Source organism: Pleurodeles waltl, chromosome 8 (genome assembly GCF_031143425.1).
Source record: "Pleurodeles waltl isolate 20211129_DDA chromosome 8, aPleWal1.hap1.20221129, whole genome shotgun sequence".
NCBI lineage: Eukaryota > Metazoa > Chordata > Amphibia > Caudata > Salamandridae > Pleurodeles > Pleurodeles waltl.
The window spans coordinates 18467553-18489854 of record NC_090447.1 but is presented as its reverse complement, the minus strand read 5'-3'; the positions used below and the strand labels follow the sequence as shown (position 1 = coordinate 18489854).

Sequence of the window (22302 nt, the reverse complement as noted above, 5' to 3'; positions counted from 1 at the left end):
AATCACTAATATTTTTTATTAAATGTATATTTCAACAATCTACAAAATGCATTGTTTAATAATATTGATTAATATGAAAGTGTTATATTTATATTTTTTTGTAACCCTTGTCTGTCACTCTTTAACATTTGTTGGCCCAGAAAATGAAATCATAAAGGTAACCTGAAGAAAGCCTTGCACGCCAGTTAAAGAGCATTGAGGTCCAGCTAGGAATGCTTTAAAAATATGATAAGTTCTCCTGGGGTAATGGATTTAATGGCCCAAGAGACTTAGGGCATATTTAAGAGCACTAATGTGGTGTTAGTAGGTAAAAAATGCTGCACCTTATTTACAACTTGGCGCAATGCATGCATTGCGCCACTTTGTAACGCTTTGCACTACATTATGCCTGCATCAGGCATAATGTATGTAAAGGGGGACAAAAAAATGGTGCAAGGAAATCTAAGATCTCCTTGCTCCATTTTTCTTGGCACATTTAATGCCTGCTCAGAGCAGGCGCTAAAAGGAAGCTCCCATTGCTTACAATGGGCCTCTGGATGTGAACACACGCAAAGTAGTACATTGGAGGCTTCGAGAGGAGCCCCAGTGCCCCCACAGCCCCAGCCAGCTCCCCAGCCAGCAACTTATTTGGTTCTGGCAGGATCTAGAACTTTGGGCCTCATTATGAGTTAGGCAGTCAACCGACCGCCAAACTCCTGGTGGTACAAACACTGGATTATTATCCTGGTGGTCACACCACCAGAAGACCGCCGCCACCACCAGGGGGTGACGGTCAAAGTAATGGTTAGCCACGGCGGTGCCGAGTTCGGCACTGCTTTGCTGATCACTGCTTCACTTTCCACCAGACTTTTCATGGTGGGGTCCCTGCCATGAAAAGGCAGGTAGAAAGGCAGTGCTGGGTCCCCCCCGGCCAGCCCCATCAGAATGTGCACTGTTCCAACAGTGCTCATTCAGAGGGTGTTTGTGTGCAAAAGCATTGACCTCGGCTCCCTAAGGGAGCCAAGGCCAATGCCGCTGTACTGTTTACACCAGGCTGCCTGCTGAAGCGTTGTATTACAATGTTTCTGCCGGTGAGCCTATTGGAAACATCTTCATACGACAACCCCGCTGCATTGGATTTGCTGCAGAGATCGTAATCAGGCCCCTGGCAGGAGCAGCTATTTTTAACTGCTCCCATTGGGTGGAAGGAAAGGGGAGTTCTCAGTCCAGGAGAGAGCAGTCCGAGTTTGCCCACACTCTCCTGGACAAGGAACCACGGTGTCCCGGGGTTATGGACACTGGGTCACTGTCTTGTATTTAACTGTCGGTTAGGGTCCCTGGGACAGATACCAGCACTGGGAGGGAGTGTGCATCCTACCTCCCCTTTTTGTAATTATTTGGCCCTGGTGGATGGGATCCCCTAGGCCCAATAGAGGTGGGGCGCAGGCCCCTATTCATTTGTAATTACATTTGAGCCTCTTCTCAATGTATGCCAGAAGGTACTGGAATTCTTCTTCAGATAACTGGAAACAAGTGTATCCTGTAGGAGTTTTGACTTATGGTACGTAATTGTGGAATGTTGATTTAAGATAACTTCAAAAAAATTTCTTATCTCTTATCTGAAGATGAATTCTAGTAATAACTTGCTTAAATTGGGAAAATGCTTTTTTGGGTGAATTACATACAAGGCCTGCAACATGAGCACTAATACTGAGTCATATGTCTTACCCACAGATAGAAAGAAATATGCTACACTTGTGCCTCAAGTTATTGTGCGTGGGCAGCACTATCTTCCCTGTATGTAAAGAATTCTGTAACACATTTGAGCCGGTATTAAAAAGAGCTGATGTGAATTATGTAATAACTAGACATTACAAAAGCGTGCATGATCAGAATCATGACGTCTTGCGATTTTTTAGCATTGACAGGGTTGAATTATAGGATGGAGGTGAGAATCATGAAGAACTTCTGAGGTTGTTAGAAAGCAGATACATCTTGGATCTCAATTCTCACCATGACACAATATTGATGAGTAATATGCAGTTTATCTGTAGATACACTAATTAAATAACTTCACCGTCTAATATCCTTTTCACATTTTATTAATGAGAAATGCATATTAATTTCACTGTCTAGTTTCCAGAGGACCTACATCATTCTTGCAATATCATGTTAGAATTAAAAATTATCATGGTTATCATCTTTGTTTCCAATGCTAAATAATATGTTTGCACCCAGATCTTTGTTTGAAAGAAACAAGGGAAATCCAAGGATATACAAGGAACCTGGGGTCTAAGTATATTATAAGGAACAGGGGTCTCTTATCATAAAAGATGCAAAGTAATTTATGCATAGACATACAATGACGTCTATGTGTAAAATACCGCGGCCCACGACTGATGAATGTGCACCTCGCCTCTGAGAGACAGACAGCTTAACAAATAACATGGTTCATGCCTGATTCTAGACTCGGATTCATGGGACGGGCACACATTGCTTCACTGGACCTTTCACTGGTGACACTGATAATTCTTGCACATGTGTTATCGGTTAAGCAGTCTAGGCCATAGGTACGGGCTTGCCCTTGTTACGAGTCCTCATCTTTATTCAACATAGGACATACTGCATTGGTCACTCTGGTTTGTGTTCTGTGTCTCACAGAAGCGAGGTGCACTTTCACCACTCGTGTGCCACTGTATTTTCCCTTTTCCTTGAATGTTGACAATAGATTCTTGAACCAGTGACTTGTACCTTCACGGATATTACTCAGGATCCCTTGTTGAGCCCTGATGACGATCCCATTCACATTGCTCTATAGGATCGTATCGTCGACAATGTTGTATACTAACTCATTTAATGATTTACAATGTTTTTTTGTATGAGTATGTGTACTGATTGGATTTGACACATTATTTTATTAGACTGTTTAGGTTTCTCATGCCTGAGGACAGCTAATGCACTATGTTATATTTAATATTCATTACTCACTATTTGTACTTAAAATATTAATAACATATGTTTTTGCTTTTTCTCTTTACTGTATGTGCTGAAAGTTCCTCAAGTCATCTTAGTTTCCCATTTTAAGACTTTTCTCCCAAAAATTATTTTTCAAAAGATTTCTTATTAAATAAACATCTTTTTACATCAATGATATGCATAGACTTCATTGTATGTCTATGTGTAAACTATATTGCATCTTTTATGATAAGGAACCCCTGTTCCTTATAATATGCACCCAGACCTTTAGTACTCTAAAATAGGTAAGGTGTAGCCACTTGGGTGAAAGATAATGTTCGTAAGCAACTAGCAGAGATTAGAATGCATGTGTTTGTCCTGTGATTATGATGATATTCCCACTGGGATAACAATGATGCCAATATGAATTGTTCAATGAGTTAATGTGACGTCATACATGGGGACACAATGGCTGTGTTGGTTTGTTTAAAATTCATAATTGGAAACATAGCTGTTACTATGAACAAGATACAATTTGGTTGTGTTGATTAACATTGACTGGTATTATGATCCACTCTGTTTTCTAACAGTTTGTGTTGAGTAGAGGGACACCAATTCCTGTGGCGAAATTCCACCAACCCTGACCCCATGGATCGAAGAGTAGCCCCAGGAAGACCACCCCCTCCTTATTGGATCACCATCCTGCAGCACCTTCAGAATCCTGTGTCCCTAGCATCAGGATCAATACATTGAAGTCTAAGGCAGTTTGTCCACAGAGCTTGGAACTGGATTACAGACTGTTTTGACTGCAAGATAACAATCCTTCCAAGCCTTATTGGTCCCTATGACTCACTCCCTGCTAGTCTAGATTGCCCAAAGTGGGCCAGAATACACAACCACAACTTTATTTTATAAACGTTTAGTAAAATGTTCCTAGTAACTACTAATTGTGGTAGTTGTCAATGCTTGTTTGCAATTTGAGTGAAAAGCTGCGGTTTACGATTTGCTTAATAATTTAATCTCAGGTGGATAATACTCCTTTTGGTGTCTAAACAGTCATATGAAAATAAGATATAGGACCTGGTTTAGAGTTTGTCGGATGAGTTGCTCTGCCACAATTGTGCCGGATGTCTCGTCCGTCGCCGTATTACGATTTCCATAGGATATAATCAAATTATAATACAGTGGATAGGATATCCGTCATGTTTGGGGTGGAGTGACCCCGTCCACCAAACTCTAAATTAGGCCCATAGTTTTATAAATTGGTGTCTAATTACTTTTATTTCCATGTTTCCTTCTCATTGAATAGTTTTGGTACTTCTAAATGCTTTGCACTTTTTCCTTTGTTAAAGCATGACTCCTCAAAGCCACAGCTACCTAGGTTTGAGCTAAGGTTTTATAAATGTGCCTGACTGGACCAAAGATAGATTTATGAGTTTATTAAACAGTGAGGTCTCACAATCACACCATATAATAAACCACTTTTCTCACATATTTTATTATATTCCCTACATTCAAAAAGTATGGATATTATACATATAGCAAGTTTTATGTGTTTCCACTAAAACACTTAGTCCCTCATTACGACACTGGCGGTCGGTGGTAATTTGAGGAAAGGTACTGCCAACAGGCTAGCGGTACCTTTTCCCAAATTATGACATTAGCGGTTTGGCTCAGGCCAAACCGCCAAGGTACCACTCCGTCCGCCAAGGTGGTAACAGACACTGGGCTGGAGACTTCGGTCTCCAGCCAGGCGGCCATCACAATCCCACCCTCGGGATTATGACCTCGCCTACCACCATGGTTTTCATGGCAATCGTACTGCCACGAAAACCGTGGCGGTAGGCACTATCAGTGCCAGGGAATTCCTTCCCTGGCACTGATAGGGGTCTCCCCGCCCCCCTCCCCAGAGTCCTCTACCACCCTCCCCCTCCCTCTCCTGCCCCTGCACATTTACACACAGCCATGCGCACACATACACACTCATACACACACATCCCCACGTCCACCCACGCATGCACACATACATATCCACACACCGCAACACACACCAACATACATTGTCGCACACACGCATTCACAACACATAACATACACGTACACTCACATTCAGTCATTCACGCACTCATTCAACGGGACTCACACCCTCATGCACGCATACAAAAACAGACACACTCTCCACACACACACACACAATACCCCCCACACACACACAACACCCCCCCTCCCTCTCCGGTCAGAGAACCTGACTTACCTGCTTGCAGGGGGTCCTCCGGCAGGAGACGGGACGCGGCGCTGCTGCAAACAGCAGCATCCACAAGCAAAACACTGCCAGGTTGTATCATTGCTCATGATACAGTAGGCGGTGTTTTGCTGGCGTGGCGCTGCTGCTCACAGCAGCACCACCTTACCGCCGTCTGCCACAATGACCGTCAATGGTATTCCACCTACGGTCAGAATGCGGGTGGCCGGCTGATAACAACGGCGATGGTATGTCAATACCGCCAATGTTGTAATGTGGGCTTTAGGCCCATAACAATACTTTTTTTGCGCTGCATGTGTGACATTTTATTTAACACAAATGTGGCACAAACATAACTCCATATTTATATTTTGACGTTATACACGTCAAAAAATTTGAGTTTGCACCATTTTTTGGATGTGTGAACCGACCTTGTTTCAATGAGATGCAAGGTAGGCGTTCCCATCTAAAAAATGGTGCTATCCCCATAGCCCCATATTTATCCACCTGTGATAAAATGACACACGGGTGGGAGGAGTTTGCAAATAATGGTGCAAAGCTTGTTTTCCACTATCTAAAAAAACTTTACATAAGGCAGATGGAATTTGATGCAAAGGAAAGACACACCACCAATTAATGGGAGTTTATCCAATCTGCCAAGTTCTAAATAAAGTTCCATGCCCATTATGTCAGTGGAATTGTCTATTTTCCTATACATTTTAAATCCTCAACAACCATCTTGTTGCACAACAATAATCAGTCAGTTATATGACAATGATACAACCAATTTGCCTGCACCTTCAAGGCTGCGCTGGCCGTACCAGGCATCGGGCGTTTCCCCAAAAGGCTTGGAAGGTGGGGTGGGGGGCGCTTTTATTACTGGGGGGCTGGTTTTGAAACAGTGCAGCAGTTTTAAAAGCACTGCAGAGTTCTTTGTATATCCAACAACTTTCAGGCAAGAACAAAGTGCCAAGATAAATCTGGTGATTAATGTACCTGCTGGAGCGAGACTGAAGTTTTGTCTTGGGGCAGTTTAGACTCATCTAATGGTAGCACAGAGGGTTATTATGCCTGCAGCAAAGAACATGTACTATGCAGATCACAGAACAGTATTTTATCTACGTAGCTCAGTGGATTACTCCTTTTGAGACATATATCCCTTTGCTTGTGTACAGTTTATAAGTTCCAATCCTGATTTAGCACAGTGAGCTATGAGCTGCCATCAAAGAGCTGCATGCAAACTACATCATACAGCTTAGAAAGTTAGGCTTTTTCCCAGTCTTTCATTGTACTAATGTTTCTAAGAAGGGTTTGTTTGGGCAGAAAAACATTTTTACTAGTAAAGTCAACCCTAGCCACTGTGTTACATTCTGACAACTGAGTGTATGCTTCCCCATACCAAGCACTCTTAAAAATGCCTCCAGTATGGATGACATGTGAATCCTATACCTTGCAGTCCCCTTTGCAGTATTCAACATTTTCTATGCCCTGATTTCTAAATGTATGATCCAATGTCTGTGTATCTGTGTGTGAAGTAAGGTGCTCCGACACCCAACACTAGTAGGAGAGGAGCTATGAAACAAATTAAATACAAGAGAGAGAGAGGGGCTATAGAGAGATGAGGGACATTGTTAGAGGATGATGGTGAGGGAATCCCTGAAGTGCCCCAATAAAGATTGCCTTATTCTGGTACACTGAATGGTCATCATTTACTATGCTTTAAAAACAAATTCAATTGAATATATAATGAAAATGTGTTCAAGAATGCACCATTTGTGACATTTTTCCCCCAATTTTCTTGGAGGAGGGGGGGAGAACCATTCCAAGCAGCCAGGGTTTCTCACCGCGCTCGCTATGCACCTTATGGGGTCTGGCCTGACAAAATTTGCAAGGGCAGCTTTGCCGTACCAGTCAGGACCTGCATACCTTCATTCTTGGCATCGATGGTCAGGATAACATCAGACAAATCAGTGTATCGATCATGAAGAGATGTCGCCAACTGGATCAGAACAGACTCATTCGAGTTGTTTTGAATAGGCTTGTCTTTACTCACTGTTGGGACCTTAGTGTGATGGAGCAGATTTTTCAACATTTGGTGAATAGAGGAGACTGCCGAAGAACCTCCTGGTGACAGTTTCACAAATTCAGTACAGTCTTGCCCCAGTTTTTGGAGCCAAGGTGATGGAGATGGCACTGTATCCTTCCCACTGTTATCTTGCAGGAACCTGGAAAGAGCTCTACGAAAGTGGTACACCTGTGTCACATCTTCAGGCTTCATAGGTTTGTAAGTACCAGCCTTGAGGAACTTGCCCAGGATAGAGATTCCAAATGTATTCAGTATTTTATTGCCGGGATATTCTGCTGCAGCATATTGGCCTGGATGCTGATGGGCCCACCACCAGGCCTTGCCTCCGATTAGCAAGCCCCCTCCTTCAGCCACAAACTTGTGGATTTTCCGCACCTCACTATCACTGTAAGACTGGCAGCAGTAGACGCTAAGACTTGGTATCAGGTCAGAAATTCCACTTGGCACTTTGTTCTCATTGAGAAGATCATTGAGCCCCTTCAAGCTGCTTTCAATGCCAATCTTCCCCTGCCTCCCTGCATCCAGCCAGGAGATGGCATTGAGTAAAAATGTTTTAAGGTAAGGTGTGTTTAGTTGTCTCTCATGTGTTGCAACAACAACTCGCCCTTTCCCATAGTATGCAGCAGCCAGAAATGACTGATGAGAATCATCAAGTGCAACAGGGAAGGCCAGTAACCCATGGACCAGGAGCTGGGAGGGCACTGCTTCATTTTCAATGTGCAGGTCCGTAACTCCAGCTAGAAGGCTTCTTAAATCTTGGATGAAGTCAATTCCATGTCTACAAAACAAGACAATCACTTGAGAGTGTGCAGTAAGGGAAAACAACATGACAATCACTTGAGAGCGTGCACTAAGGGAAAACGGCAAGCACTGAGAGAAAACAAAAAGACAATCACTTGGGATAGTGCACTAAGGGAAAACAGCAGGCACTAAGAGAAAACAAAAAGACAATCACTTGAGCGAGTGCACCAAGGGAAAACAGCATGACAATCATCTGAGAGTGTGCAGTAAGAGGATACAACAAGCACTAAGAGACAACAACAGGACAATCACTTGAGAGAGTGCATTTAGGGAAAGCAACATGACAATCATCTGAGAGCATGCAGTAAGGAATAACAACAAGCACTAAGAGAAATCAACAAAACAATCACTTGAGAAAGTGCACTGAGAGAAAACTAAATTACAGTCATCAAAGAGTGGGCACTAAGGGAAAACAACACTGATAGAAAGCAACATGACACTCACTTGAACAAGTACACTAATGGGAAAACAACATCACAATCATCTGGGAGCATGCAATAATGGAAAACAACAAGCACTGGGAAAAATCAACATGACAATCACTTGAGAGAGTGCACAAAGGGAAAACAACATTACAATCATCTGTGAGCATGCAATAAGGGAAAACAACAAGCACTGAGAAAAAACAACATGACAAACACCTGAGAGAGTGCACTAAGGAGAAAAAACATGCAGTCATTTGGGATCATTCACTAAGAGAAAACAATTACTAAGGGAAAGTAACAAGACAATCACTTGAGAGGGTACACTGGGGGAAAACAACACAACAATCATCGGAGAGCATGCATTAAGAGCAAACAACAAGCAGTGAGAGAAAACAACATGACAATCACTTGAGAGTGTACAATAAAGGAAAGCAACATGACAATCATCTGAGAGCGTGCATTTATAGAAAGCAACAAGACAATCATTTGAGAGCCTTCACTAAGGAAAAACAACAATACATTGCTCTGCCAGCACACAATAAAGTAAAACAACAAGACAATTGTAAAAAATAATTTGATTAGTTGAGGAGGGTGGAAGCCTCACTCGAACAGTAACCACAGTCCTTGTTAGGGTAAACCACAAAAGTCACTAAATTAACCTGTGCTTAACCCTCTGGTATCTTGCCAAAATACAGTCTGGCTAAACATAGAGGCAATGTGTAGCGTATTCATATAGCACTCAAATAGTAACATGGTGAAAGCATAACACACGAAAAATCTCAAAAGAACTTATAAAAATAGAGTATATTTTAATAAATAAAATAATACCAGAACAACAACAATCCAATCAGTCAAATTGGAGGATAGTAGGTGACCTCACCCTTTTGCTCCTTGACCTCATAGGTCCCTGTTCACTGGACCTTTAAGGCCCAGGGCTCCACAAGTTCCATAACTGACACTGTTTGGTCACGTTGGGACTCCATCAGAGTGGCCTACTGGTAATACCAGTGAATTGTTCCCGACTGGCTTCCTGGTTGTCAGTGTGCTTCACCTGAAACCTGAGTGACAACATGTAGCTCACTACATCCTGGGTTCAATGACACAATGTTGTGGCAAAGAATAACTTTGACAAAAATATTATCTCAAAAATATAAATTATCCAAATATTGGGCCTCGTTTCGAGTTTGGTGGATGGGAAAGCCCGTCCACCACACTCTCGACAGCGTAGGCACCGCTTCGTGGTGGCATCCCTGCCAGAGTTATTAGGAGTTTCCCACCTGCCGGCTTAGCGGGAAACATGCTACAGCATTGTCTCTGGCTCATAATCGAGCCGGTGGCAATGCTGTAGCGAGCAGGGTGCACCAGCATCATCGCATGGTTCACGGTCTGCTTAGTGCTTGGTGCTGGGCAAGGGGGCCCCCTGCACCTGTTATCTGCCAACCTTTTCATGGCAGTGTAACCGCCATGAAAAGGCTGGCAGAGAACAAGGTCGCAATCCGCAGGCAAGGGCTACATGCAGCACTGCCCTGGCAGATTACAGTATGATCTCCGCCACCGCCAGGCCGCTGGGATCATGTCTCCTGGTGGAGATTGTGGTTTTCTGGTGTAATATGGCAGCCTGTAGACTGCCACACTCGTAATGAGGCCCATTGTGTTTCCATACTTATAATCTAATTATAAAAAATATTCATAAAATATCATTGACATTAATAACATTTAAAAACTGATGAAAATATGTTCTTTAAATGTATATACATTTAGTAAATGTTAAATTTTTTAATAAGTAACATGATATAAAGTAAATACATTTCACTAGTTTATTACTACATAAAAATGTATATTTATATAAATACACACAATCATATAGATGTCTTTGTGATTTTATATAAATATATGTGTATATTTATATATCAATATATGTCTCTATATATAGTCTGACATAATAAAATATATATTTATTTTGCATTACAAATATTTACTTTTTAATATTTTTAGAAATAATTATTTGTATTTAGTCCTTTAAAAGCATATATATTAATACACACACATAATTTAAACACAAATAAAAAACACGATAAATATAAAAACAATTCAATTACAGAATATTTTATTATTTCACCAATATAGAAAATAGTAAAATATTACAACCCCAAATAAGACATTTACTTAAGATAATATAAACATTAATAAATATACACAAGCAATATCAAATATTCATTAAACTCAACCAATAATAAAATACATCCTATTTTACCAATATTAGGAAAAGGGTTAGACTTTGTAAAGACTAGATATACCATTGCCACTCCAGCCTAAGTAACACTAGGTAAAGTGTTGGACTTCAGAGGGTTCATATATACGATTTCCTTTCCTATCTAAACAACAATAGGGAAAATGTTAGACTTCTCAGGACTTAGATTTATTATTACCACTCCAGGAAAGAGTCAGGTTTCGGAGGGTTTAGATTTACGATCCCCACTCCACTCTACGCAACAGAAGGGAAAGTGTTTGACTGCAAAAGGATTACATATATGAATGCAAGTCTGTGCCCAAAAGTTGTTCTATGTTTATTTCTCATTCTGAACTGGGGGCCACACTTTCAACTAACTTTATTAAATTCCAGCCTATTTTATTGTTGCACAAGGTATGGACCTCTGATTTTACTAATTTAAATTGTGCATTCATTAATGACTGCTATAATTTGTCTGTCTTCCATCATATTCCTTGTTTAATTTGTTAAATATTTTAAAGAAGATTTGGGATATCCAGAATATTTTAACACTCCCAAAATAGTACAGCATATTAGTAGGAGTGTGTTAAAAAAACAAAGGGCCTCATTACGAGTCTGGTACTCACTCGACCGTCAGATTCATAGTGGCGGTCTAGACCTCCTCTGCTGTGGTGGTCCGACCACCACATTATGACCATGGCGGTCAGACCGCCAGGGTTCTACAGTCTGCACCAGGATCGGTGATCCCGATGGGTTGACGGTGGGTGCAGGTCGGAATCAGCCAGAGCTGCATGCTGCGCCACCCTGCTGATTACGACCTGGTTCTCTGCCAGCCTTTTCATGGTGGTTTTACTGTCATGAAAAGGTTGGCAGAGAGCAGGTGCAGGGGGCCACATGGGGACCCCTGCACTGCCCATACAGTTGGCATGGACAGTACATGGGTCCCGCTGCCCAGCACCCTCACAATCCTCAGTGTCTGCTGTGCAGACAGTGAGCATTGTGAGGGTGTGGGTGCCCCCTGCGGTGGCAGCATTGATGCCGGCTTGATTACAAGCCGGCGACAATGCTGCTGACACTTTCCTGCTGGGCAGAAATCTTGGTTTTCGCCCGTCAGCCCAGCGGGAATGTCGTAATGGGCCCGGAGGGAAGGTAGCTTGCATGACAGCGACCTCCCCTTAGGAAGTTCGGCGGACTGGTTATCCTGTTCACTGAACTCATAATGAGGCTAAATATCTATTTTTATTTGAAAATTGAAGGAAACTGTTAAGCCTAGTGTTATTAAGAACCAAATGTTTCTTTTCACTAATAGTTTAGAACCATAACTTAGTTTTGTTTAAAACTGCAAGCAAAGGTTCCTGTTAACTCCCTTCGGGATCAACATATTCCATTGACTTGTTAGTTTTTCTATTATTAATTGTTGGTCAAATGATCCAATCAACTGCCCCAGTGATAATGTTTCCAGACAAGGGACTCTCCATATTATCTTTTTCTATGACTTTTATGATGTTCCTCAGAGATGTTTCATTTTACCCATTCTCTATGAATATTGTCCCACCCTTTTGTTTTCACAATAACTGCTGTTATTTGCTGCAGGGTGTCTAGTTTTTTATGGGAAGAGATACACATCGGAAAATCAAGAGACGGCTAGCAACCAAACATCACTTTCTGTATACATTGAAAAAGAAAGAAAGGGAAAAAATGAAATTACATATAATATCAACTTCCCTAATGACCAATAAAATAACAAAATGATGACATCATGAGTTATTTAATTCCAATTAATAATTAAAATTAAAAATAAAATGTAAATAAATATCACTCCACAAACAAAATGTAACAAATACGTATCATTAAATTAATTATGTTTTTTAAAACAAGAAATATAAAAATATACATAATTATCAATTAATTACATATAAATAACAATATAAAAGTTGTATAAATATTTTCTTACCATCTTACTCACCTAAAACATAGTATTAAAAAAATAGATGTGTAATAAACATATCAACATAAATTATATGTTAATAGAAATAAAACAGTGCAAATACACAATAATTAAACAATTTGTTAATTTACATAATTAATAATCAAATATTATTTAATTAGCAAAAAGTTGTTACATTTAAAAAATACATTTAATTATATTTAATTTCCCACACTATTCCCATACAAACCCAGCAACCCAAAGATAAATATAACTTAAATAAATCACTACACACTATTTACATAATTAAAAATAAATAACATTAACAATTAAAAACTAATTAACAACAATTTTTAATTATGTACAAGTGAATGAACTTCCTACCCTGAACCCCTACAAAACCAATAATGTGCTAATGAAATATAACTTGCTTCTAATAATCATAAAACTAAGTTACAATTCTAAATTCAAAATATAATATAACAATTATAAAAAATGTCATCAATAATATTCACTGAAAAAAATGAATATTAAAAGCTAAAACATATCTATCTTGAATAATAACCCACTCCATTCCCCTACAAACCCAACAACCAGCTATGACACTATAAAATACTAATGACATTTAAAGAAATGATTAAAACACTTCAAATTACTAACTATATTTTATAAAATTAACAACAATAATACCAACAATACCAACACCAAAGAATTATTATGAAATATAAAATGATAATTGTTACAACCATGTTACTGAAACCTGTTCTAAAAACAACAATATTCTCGAAAACAATATTAGGCACTAATAAAAAAAAATATTCTTGACAATATTTTATGACATGATATTTTTCAAACACAAAATTTTTTCTAATATTTTTGCTCTTTTATACTCAATATTTTGCCCAATATTTTGCCCAAACAACACATCCTGAGGAGGCTTCTCGAGAGCTTACTCCTAGCCCTCCAATACAAGACTGAGAGGTCTCCACACAGAGTCATGGTGACCAAGCAGTTCACTCCACTTCCTTCAAAGGCACTTCCTTGTAAGAAACAAAGAAGGCATAGCTAGAGGGCAGCTGCTGCTCCTCTATTATGGTGGAGGAGTGTTGCCCTAATAAATAAAATGCTGCAGAGTTGAAAAATAAAATGGTAATAAAGGTAACTTATTACCATTTTATTTTTCACTACTCACAAGTGAAGAGTGGGCCATTGCTGCTGAGTGGCAGCATCAGGGAGAAGTGTTGGGCACTTAAGTTTATTGTGAGCATGTCGGCCAGCAAGACATGTGCACTTTAAACCTCTCTAACCCAAGCTGTCTTAGATAGCTGCGTTGCGAAGGCACACGCCCCCAGTGACTGAGGGAGCGTCAAGCTTGAATGCTCCAACCAATCCTGGTGCATCTTGCCTGCTGCTAAACATTATTGGCAGCATGATAACAATGTCTGGAGTGGGTACGGGTGTTGGCTCCAAAACCACATGCCCCCAACAGGACTAAGGAACACCGAAGAGAAGAGGACAGGAGGTGAGGCAACTGAAAAGTACCTATTTTATTTTGAATGTTATGACCCACTGACAGGCACAGTGAGAAACTCGCACTGCCTTCAGCCCTAACTCCAGAGCTCTCAGTCATGGTCCATTATAAACACTGTTTATAACGAACCATGATGGAGAGCTTTGCTGTTGACCCTAAAGGTATTCATAATGTCTCAGTGCCTGCCAGTGGGTCAAAACGACTGATTTATTTGCTCCACCACTGATGCCTATCACCAGCCACCAGTGAAAGAGGGTGTCCCACTTACACCTCTTTGGTTCCGGTAGGCCCGTTCATACCCATTAGGGTCTTGTTCAACCTTTAAACAAACCCATTTGTCTGGGTATGGAATGTGTGGAGAATTTGTATATAAACCCCACACTCATTCCACATGTGCTTTGTTGGACTTGGCCCTCTGTGGGGGGTCACCCCCAAACATTTTGCTTTTAGCCATGCTATTTCTGAATTCATTTTTTTAGGACTCTGTGCACTTTATCACTGCTAACCAATGCCAAAGTGCTTGGGCTCGCTTTCTAAAACATGGAACAGAGATCCCACCTCTTCTACTGTGAGAAAGTAGCCTCTTTCTAGCCTTGTTACCCCCACTTTTGGCCTGTTTGTGAGTGTATCTCAGGGTGTTTTCACTGTCTCACTGGGATCCTGCTAGCCAGGGCCCAGTGCTCATAGTGAAAACCCTATGTTTTCAGTATGTTTGTTATGTGTCACTGGGACCCTGCTAGTCAGGACCCCAGTGCTCATAAGGTTGTGGCCTATATGTATGTGTTCCCTGTGTGGTGCCTAACTGTCTCACTGAGGCTCTGCTAATCAGAACCTCAGTGGTTATGCTCTCTCATTTCTTTCCAAATTGTCACTAACAGGCTAGTGACCAATTTTACCAATTTACATTGGCTTACTGGAACACCCTTATAATCCCCTAGTATATGGTACTGAGGTACCCAGGGTATTGGGGTTCCAGGAGATCCCTATGGGCTGCAGCATTTCTTTTGCCACCCATAGGGAGCTCTGACAATTCTTACACAGGCCTGCCACTGCAGCCTGAGTGAAATAACGTCCACGTTATTTCACAGCCATTTTACACTGCACTTAGGTAACTTATAAGTCACCTATATGTCTAACCTTTACCTGGTAAAGGTTAGGTGCAAAGTTACTAAGTGTGAGGGCACCCTGGCACTAGCCAAGGTGCCCCCACATTGTTCAGGGCCAATTCCCTGAACTTTGTGAGTGCGGGGACACCATTACACGCGTGCACTACATATAGGTCACTACCTATATGTAGCTTCACAATGGTAACTCCGAATATGGCCATGTAACATGTCTAAGATCATGGAATTGCCCCCTCTATGCCATCCTGGCATTATTGGGACAATTCCATGATCCCAGTGGTCTGTAGCACAGACCCTGGTACTGCCAAACTGCCTTTCCTGGGGTTTCACTGCAGCTGCTGCTGCTGCCAACCCCTCAGACAGGTTTCTGCCCCCCTGGGGTCAAGCCAGGCTTGTCCCAGGATGGCAGAACAAAGGACTTCCTCTGAGAGAGGGTGTTACACCCTCTCCCTTTGGAAAATGGTGTGAAGGCAGGGGAGGAGTAGCCTCCCCCAGCCTCTGGAAATGCTTTCTTGGGCACAGATGTGCCCAATTCTGCATAAGCCAGTCTACACCGGTTCAGGGACCCCTTAGCCCCTGCTCTGGCGCGAAACTGGACAAAGAAAAGGGGAGGGACCACTCCCCTGACCTGCACCTCCCCTGGGAGGTGTCCAGAGCTCCTCCAGTGTGCTCCAGACCTCTGCCATCTTGGAAACAGAGGTGCTGCTGGCACACGGGACTGCTCTGAGTGGCCAGTGCCACCAGGTGACGTCAGAGACTCCTTCTGATAGGCTCCTTCAGGTGTTAGTAGCCTATCCTCTCTCCTAAGTAGCCAAACCCTCTTTTCTGGCTATTTAGGGTCTCTGTCTCTGGGGAAACTTTAGATAACGAATGCAAGAGCTCATCCGAGTTCCTCTGCATCTCTCTCTTCACCTTCCGATAAGGAAACGACTGCTGACCGCGCTGGAAGCCTGCAAACCTGCAACATAGTAGCAAAGACGACTACTGCAACTCTGTAACGCTGATCCTGCCGCCTTCTCGACTGTTTTCCTGCTTGTGCATGCTGTGGGGGTAGTCTGCCTCCTCTCTGCACCAGAAGCTCCGAAGAAATCTCCCGTGGGTCGACGGAATCTTCCCCCTGCAACCGCAGGCACCAAAAAGCTGCATTACCGGTCCCTTGGGTCTCCTCTCAGCACAACGAGCGAGGTCCCTTGAATCCAGCAACTCTGTCCAAGTGACTCCCACAGTCCAGTGACTCTTCAGTCCGAGTTTGGTGGAGGTAAGTCCTTGCCTCCCCACTCCAGACTGCATTGTTGGTAACTGCAACTTTTGCAACTTCTCCAGCCCCTGTGCACTTCCGGCGGAAATCCTTTGTGCACAGCCAAGCCGGGGTCCACGGCACTCTACCCTGCATAGCACGACTTTCTAAGTTTGTCTCCGGCGACGTGGGACTCCTTTGTGCAACTTCAGCAAGCACTGTTTCACGCATCCTTGTAGTGCCTGTTTCTGGCACTTCTCCGGGAGCTACCTGCTTCAAAGAGGGCTCTTTGTCTTGCTCGATGTTTCCTCTCTCTCCTGGTCCAATTTGCGACCTCCTGGTTCCTCCTGGGCCTCAGCAGTGTCAAAAAACGCAAACCGCACGATTTGCAGCTAGCAAGGCTTGTTGGCGTCCTTTCGGCGGGAAAACACTTCTGCAAGACTCTCCAAGACGAGTGGTATCCGTCCACTAAAAGGAAAGTCTCTAGCCCTTTTTGTTCCTGCAGAAACCACAGCTTCTTCTGTCCAGTTGAAGCTTCTTTGCACCCGCAGCTGGCATTTCCTGGGCATCTGCCCATCTCCGACTTGCTTGTGACTTTTGGACTTGGTCCCCTTGTTCCACAGGTACCCTAGATTGGAAATCCACAGTTGTTGCATTGTTGGTTTGTGTCTTTCCTGCATTATTCCTCTATTACGACTTCTTTGTCTTCTGGGGAACCTCAGTGCACTTTGCACTCACTTTTCAGGGTGTTGGGGAGGGCTATTTTTCTAACTCTCACTATTTTCTAATAGTCCCAGCGACCCTCTACAAGGTCACATAGGTTTGGGGTCCATTCGTGGTTCGCATTCCACTTTTGGAGTATATGGTTTGTGTTGCCCCTATCCCTATGTGTCTTCATTGCATCCTATTGTAACTATACATTGTTTGCACTGTTTTCTAAGACTATACTGCATATTTTTAGTACTGTGTACATATAACTTGTGTATATTTGCTATCCTCACTCTGAGGGTACACTCTGAGATACTTTGGCATATTGTCATAAAAATAAAGTACCTTTATTTTTAGTATAACTGTGTATTGTGTTTTCTTATGATATTGTGCAAGTGACACTTGTGGTACTGTAGTAGCTTCACACGTCTCCTAGTTCAGCCTAAGCTGCTCTGCTAAGCTACCATTATCTATCAGCCTAAGCTGCTAGACACCCTATACACTAATAAGGGATAACTGGGCCTGGTGCAAGGTGCAAGTACCCCTTGGTACTCACTACAAGCCAGTCCAGCCTCCTACGTTGGTTGTGCAGTGGTGGGATAAGTGTTTTGAGACTACTTACCACTCTTGTCATTGTACTTTTCATAAGAGAAAAATATACAAAACAAGTTCAGTTTGTGTACACATAGCTAAAAAGTTTTGCATTTCCTCTTTTCACTGTTTTCTAAGTGCTGAAAAGTACTTCTAAACTTTCAAAAAGTTCTTAAAAGTTTAAAAAGTTTTTTTCTGTCTTTCCAAAAAGTTCTGAAAACTTTTTTCTCTTTTTCTATCACTTTAACTCTCTCTAAAAATGTCTGGCACAGGCCAAAATGTTGATCTGTCCAAACTTGCATATGACAACCTTAGCTGGAAAAGAGCAAGGAGTCTCTGTGTAGAGAGAGGTTTGAGTGTAGGGAAGAATCCTTCCTTGGAATTGTTAGTTAACATGCTTAGAGAACAAGATAAGGCAATAAGTGCCTCATCTGTTGAAAAAGTACCTAATAGTTCCCAATCTGATTCAGGGACTCCCCCAGGAAAAGATTCAGGAAAGAAACTTCCTAGCCTGCCCATTACTAGACAGTCTAGCATAGTTGGTAATGATGATGAGCCACACCATACGAATAGTGTTGTCTCACATCATAGCAAAAGCATTTATTCTCACCATACTGGTAGTGATGTTTCTGTAAGCCAAGCTGTTAGGGTGGCTTCTGTAAGGGACAGGTCTCCTTCTGTTCATTCCCATCATACCTCTGTATCTAGAAATGTCCCTCCCACCAACCCTGATGACAGAATGTTAGAGAGGGAACTCAATAAGTTGAGGGTGGAACAAACCAGACTGAAGCTTAAAAAGCAACAGCTGGATTTGGATAGACAGTCTTTTGAACTAGAGAAGGAAAGACAGAAGTTGGGTTTTGAAACCCATGGTGGCAGCAGCAGTATTCCCCATAGTCATCCTGTAAAAGAGCATGATTCCAGGAATCTTCACAAGATAGTTCCCCCTTATAAGGAGGGGGATGACATTAACAAGTGGTTTGCTGCACTTGAGAGGGCCTGTGTTGTACAGGATGTCCCTCAAAGGCAGTGGGCTGCTATCCTATGGCTATCATTTAGTGGAAAAGGTAGGGATAGGCTCCTTACTGTAAAAGAAAGTGATGCCAATAATTTTACAGTTCTTAAGAATGCACTCCTGGATGGTTATGGCTTAACCACTGAACAATACAGGATAAAGTTCAGAGAGACCAAAAAGGAGTCTTCACAAGACTGGGTTGATTTCATTGACCATTCAGTGAAGGCCTTGGAGGGGTGGTTACATGGCAGTAAAGTTACTGATTATGACAGCCTGTATAACTTAATCGTGAGAGAGCATATTCTTAATAATTGTGTGTCTGATTTGTTGCACCAGTACTTGGTGGACTCTGATCTGACCTCTCCCCAAGAATTGGGAAAGAAGGCAGACAAATGGGTCAGAACAAGGGTGAACAGAAAAGTTCATACAGGTGGTGACAAGGAGAACAATAAGAAGAATGATGGTGAAAAATCTCAAGATAAGCATGGGGATAAGGGTAAAACCAAAGATCCCACTTCAAATCTTAAACACTCTTCAGGGGGTGGGGATAAAACAAATTCTTCCTCTTCTTCTCAACCTACACAATTTAAAAAGCCCCGGTGCTTTGTGTGTAAAAATAGAGGCCATAGGCCAGGGGATAAGTCCTGTCCAGGTAAACCCCCTGAGCCTACCACCACTAATACATCAAGCTCTAGTGCCCCTAGCAGTAGTGGTACTAGTGGTGGGACTGCTGGCAACAGTCAAGTTAAGGGTGTAGTTGGGTTCACTTATGGGTCCATAGTAGAAACTGGTGTAGTCACTCCCAAGACAGTTTCTGTCACACCTAGTGGCATTGGCCTTGCCACACTGGCTGCTTGTCCCCTTACAATGGATAAGTACAGGCAGACAGTTTCAATAAATGGTGTTGAGGCCTTGGCCTACAGGGACACAGGTGCCAGTATCACTTTGGTGACTGAAAACCTAGTGCACCCTGATCAACACATCATTGGACAACAGTATAAGATTATTGATGTCCATAACTCCACTAAGTTTCTTCCCTTAGCTATAATTCAGTTTAGTTGGGGTGGAGTTACTGGCCCTAAGCAGGTGGTGGTATCACCTAGCTTACCTGTAGACTGTCTCTTAGGTAATGACCTAGAGGCCTCAGGTTGGGCTGATGTAGAGTTTTATGCCCATGCAGCCATGCTGGGCATCCCTGAGGAATTGTTCCCTCTCATTTCTACTGAAATGAAAAAGCAAAGGAGAGAAGGCCTGAAAACTCAGGATCCCTCTCCATCAACAGGTAAAAAGGATATCACAGTATCCCCTAACCACCCTACCATTCAGGATACCATTCCTGTGGTGGGAGAAACCTCTCCTGGGGTGGCACCTGTTCCAAGGGAATCATCAGCTGGCAAAGCTGGACTCCCTGAGGTAGAAGTACCTCTCTGTGGGATAACTAACATTGGTGACAAAAAGAGCACCATTTTAGTTAACATGGAGCATCCCTCCAACCCTCCCAGAGAAACTTTAGTGCAGAAACCCTGCACTACCTCACAACACTTAGGACAGCATCCCTGCCCTATTGTAGAGCTCATAGGACAGCATCCCTGCCCTGCTCCAACTCAAGAGAAACAGCATCCCTGTTCTCTCTTCCAGCCATATGGACAACGTTTTTGCCCAGCTATGGCTTTACTGAGACAGCATCCCTGTCTGGCATTTCCATCATTACAAATAGGTTCAGTGGATAATTCCCACTGCTCTAAACTAAAACTTACTGATAGAAACTCTGAAAATACATCTTCACATTGTTACTTAGCTAAAAAACTTCAAACAGGGTGGTTTACATCCCCACAGGGAAGTAACCATACAGTGGATGGTAAAGGGAGTAACCAGTCTACTGCAGAGCTACTCTCTACTTATCACCACTTAGACAATAAAGTCTCAACTGGCCAAGGTTAGCCTTATTGTCCTTCGTTTGGGGGGGGGTTGTGTGAGAAAGTAGCCTCTTTCTAGCCTTGTTACCCCACCCTTTTGGCCTGTTTGTGAGTGTATGTCAGGGTGTTTTCACTGTTTCACTGGGATCCTGCTAGCCAGGGCCCAGTGCTCATAGTGAAAACCCTATGTTTTCAGTATGCTTGTTATGTGTCACTGGGACCCTGCTAGTCAGGACCCCAGTGCTCATAAGGTTGTGGCCTATATGTATGTGTTCCCTGTGTGGTGCCTAACTGTCTCACTGAGGCTCTGCTAATCAGAACCTCAGTGGTTATGCTCTCTCATTTCTTTCCAAATTGTCACTAACAGGCTAGTGACCAATTTTACCAATTTACATTGGCTTACTGGAACACCCTTATAATCCCCTAGTATATGGTACTGAGGTACCCAGGGTATTGGGGTTCCAGGAGATCCCTATGGGCTGCAGCATTTCTTTTGCCACCCATAGGGAGCTCTGACAATTCTTACACAGGCCTGCCACTGCAGCCTGAGTGAAATAACGTCCACGTTATTTCACAGCCATTTTACACTGCACTTAGGTAACTTATAAGTCACCTATATGTCTAACCTTTACCTGGTAAAGGTTAGGTGCAAAGTTACTAAGTGTGAGGGCACCCTGGCACTAGCCAAGGTGCCCCCACATTGTTCAGGGCCAATTCCCTGAACTTTGTGAGTGCGGGGACACCATTACACGCGTGCACTACATATAGGTCACTACCTATATGTAGCTTCACAATGGTAACTCCGTATATGGCCATGTAACATGTCTAAGATCATGGAATTGCCCCCTCTATGCCATCCTGGCATTATTGGGACAATTCCATGATCCCAGTGGTCTGTAGCACAGACCCTAGTACTGCCAAACTGCCTTTCCTGGGGTTTCACTGCAGCTGCTGCTGCTGCCAACCCCTCAGACAGGTTTCTGCCCCCCTGGGGTCAAGCCAGGCTTGTCCCAGGATGGCAGAACAAAGGACTTCCTCTGAGAGAGGGTGTTACACCCTCTCCCTTTGGAAAATGGTGTGAAGGCAGGGGAGGAGTAGCCTCCCCCAGCCTCTGGAAATGCTTTCTTGGGCACAGATGTGCCCAATTCTGCATAAGCCAGTCTACACCGGTTCAGGGATCCCTTAGCCCCTGCTCTGGCGCGAAACTGGACAAAGGAAAGGGGAGTGACCACTCCCCTCACCTGCACCTCCCCTGGGAGGTGTCCAGAGCTCCTCCAGTGTGCTCCAGACCTCTGCCATCTTGGAAACAGAGGTGCTGCTGGCACACGGGACTGCTCTGAGTGGCCAGTGCCACCAGGTGACGTCAGAGACTCCTTCTGATAGGCTCCTTCAGGTGTTAGTAGCCTATCCTCTCTCCTAGGTAGCCAAACCCTCTTATCTGGCTATTTAGGGTCTCTGTCTCTGGGGAAACTTTAGATAACGAATGCAAGAGCTCATCCGAGTTCCTCTGCATCTCTCTCTTCACCTTCTGATCA

At 42.8% G+C, this 22302-nt stretch overlaps 1 protein-coding gene across 1 annotated transcript in view; it reads right to left on the bottom strand.

Moving 5' to 3' along the window:
* The window catches only part of LOC138249305 (TRPM8 channel-associated factor homolog), a 101993-nt gene that overhangs the window by 64755 nt on the left and 14936 nt on the right, over positions 1 to 22302 (bottom strand). Inside the window, exon 2 of the mRNA XM_069203262.1 lies at positions 7103 to 8040. Coding sequence (XP_069059363.1) covers positions 7103 to 8040 — 938 coding nt within the window. The remainder of the gene's footprint in view (positions 1 to 7102; positions 8041 to 22302) is intronic.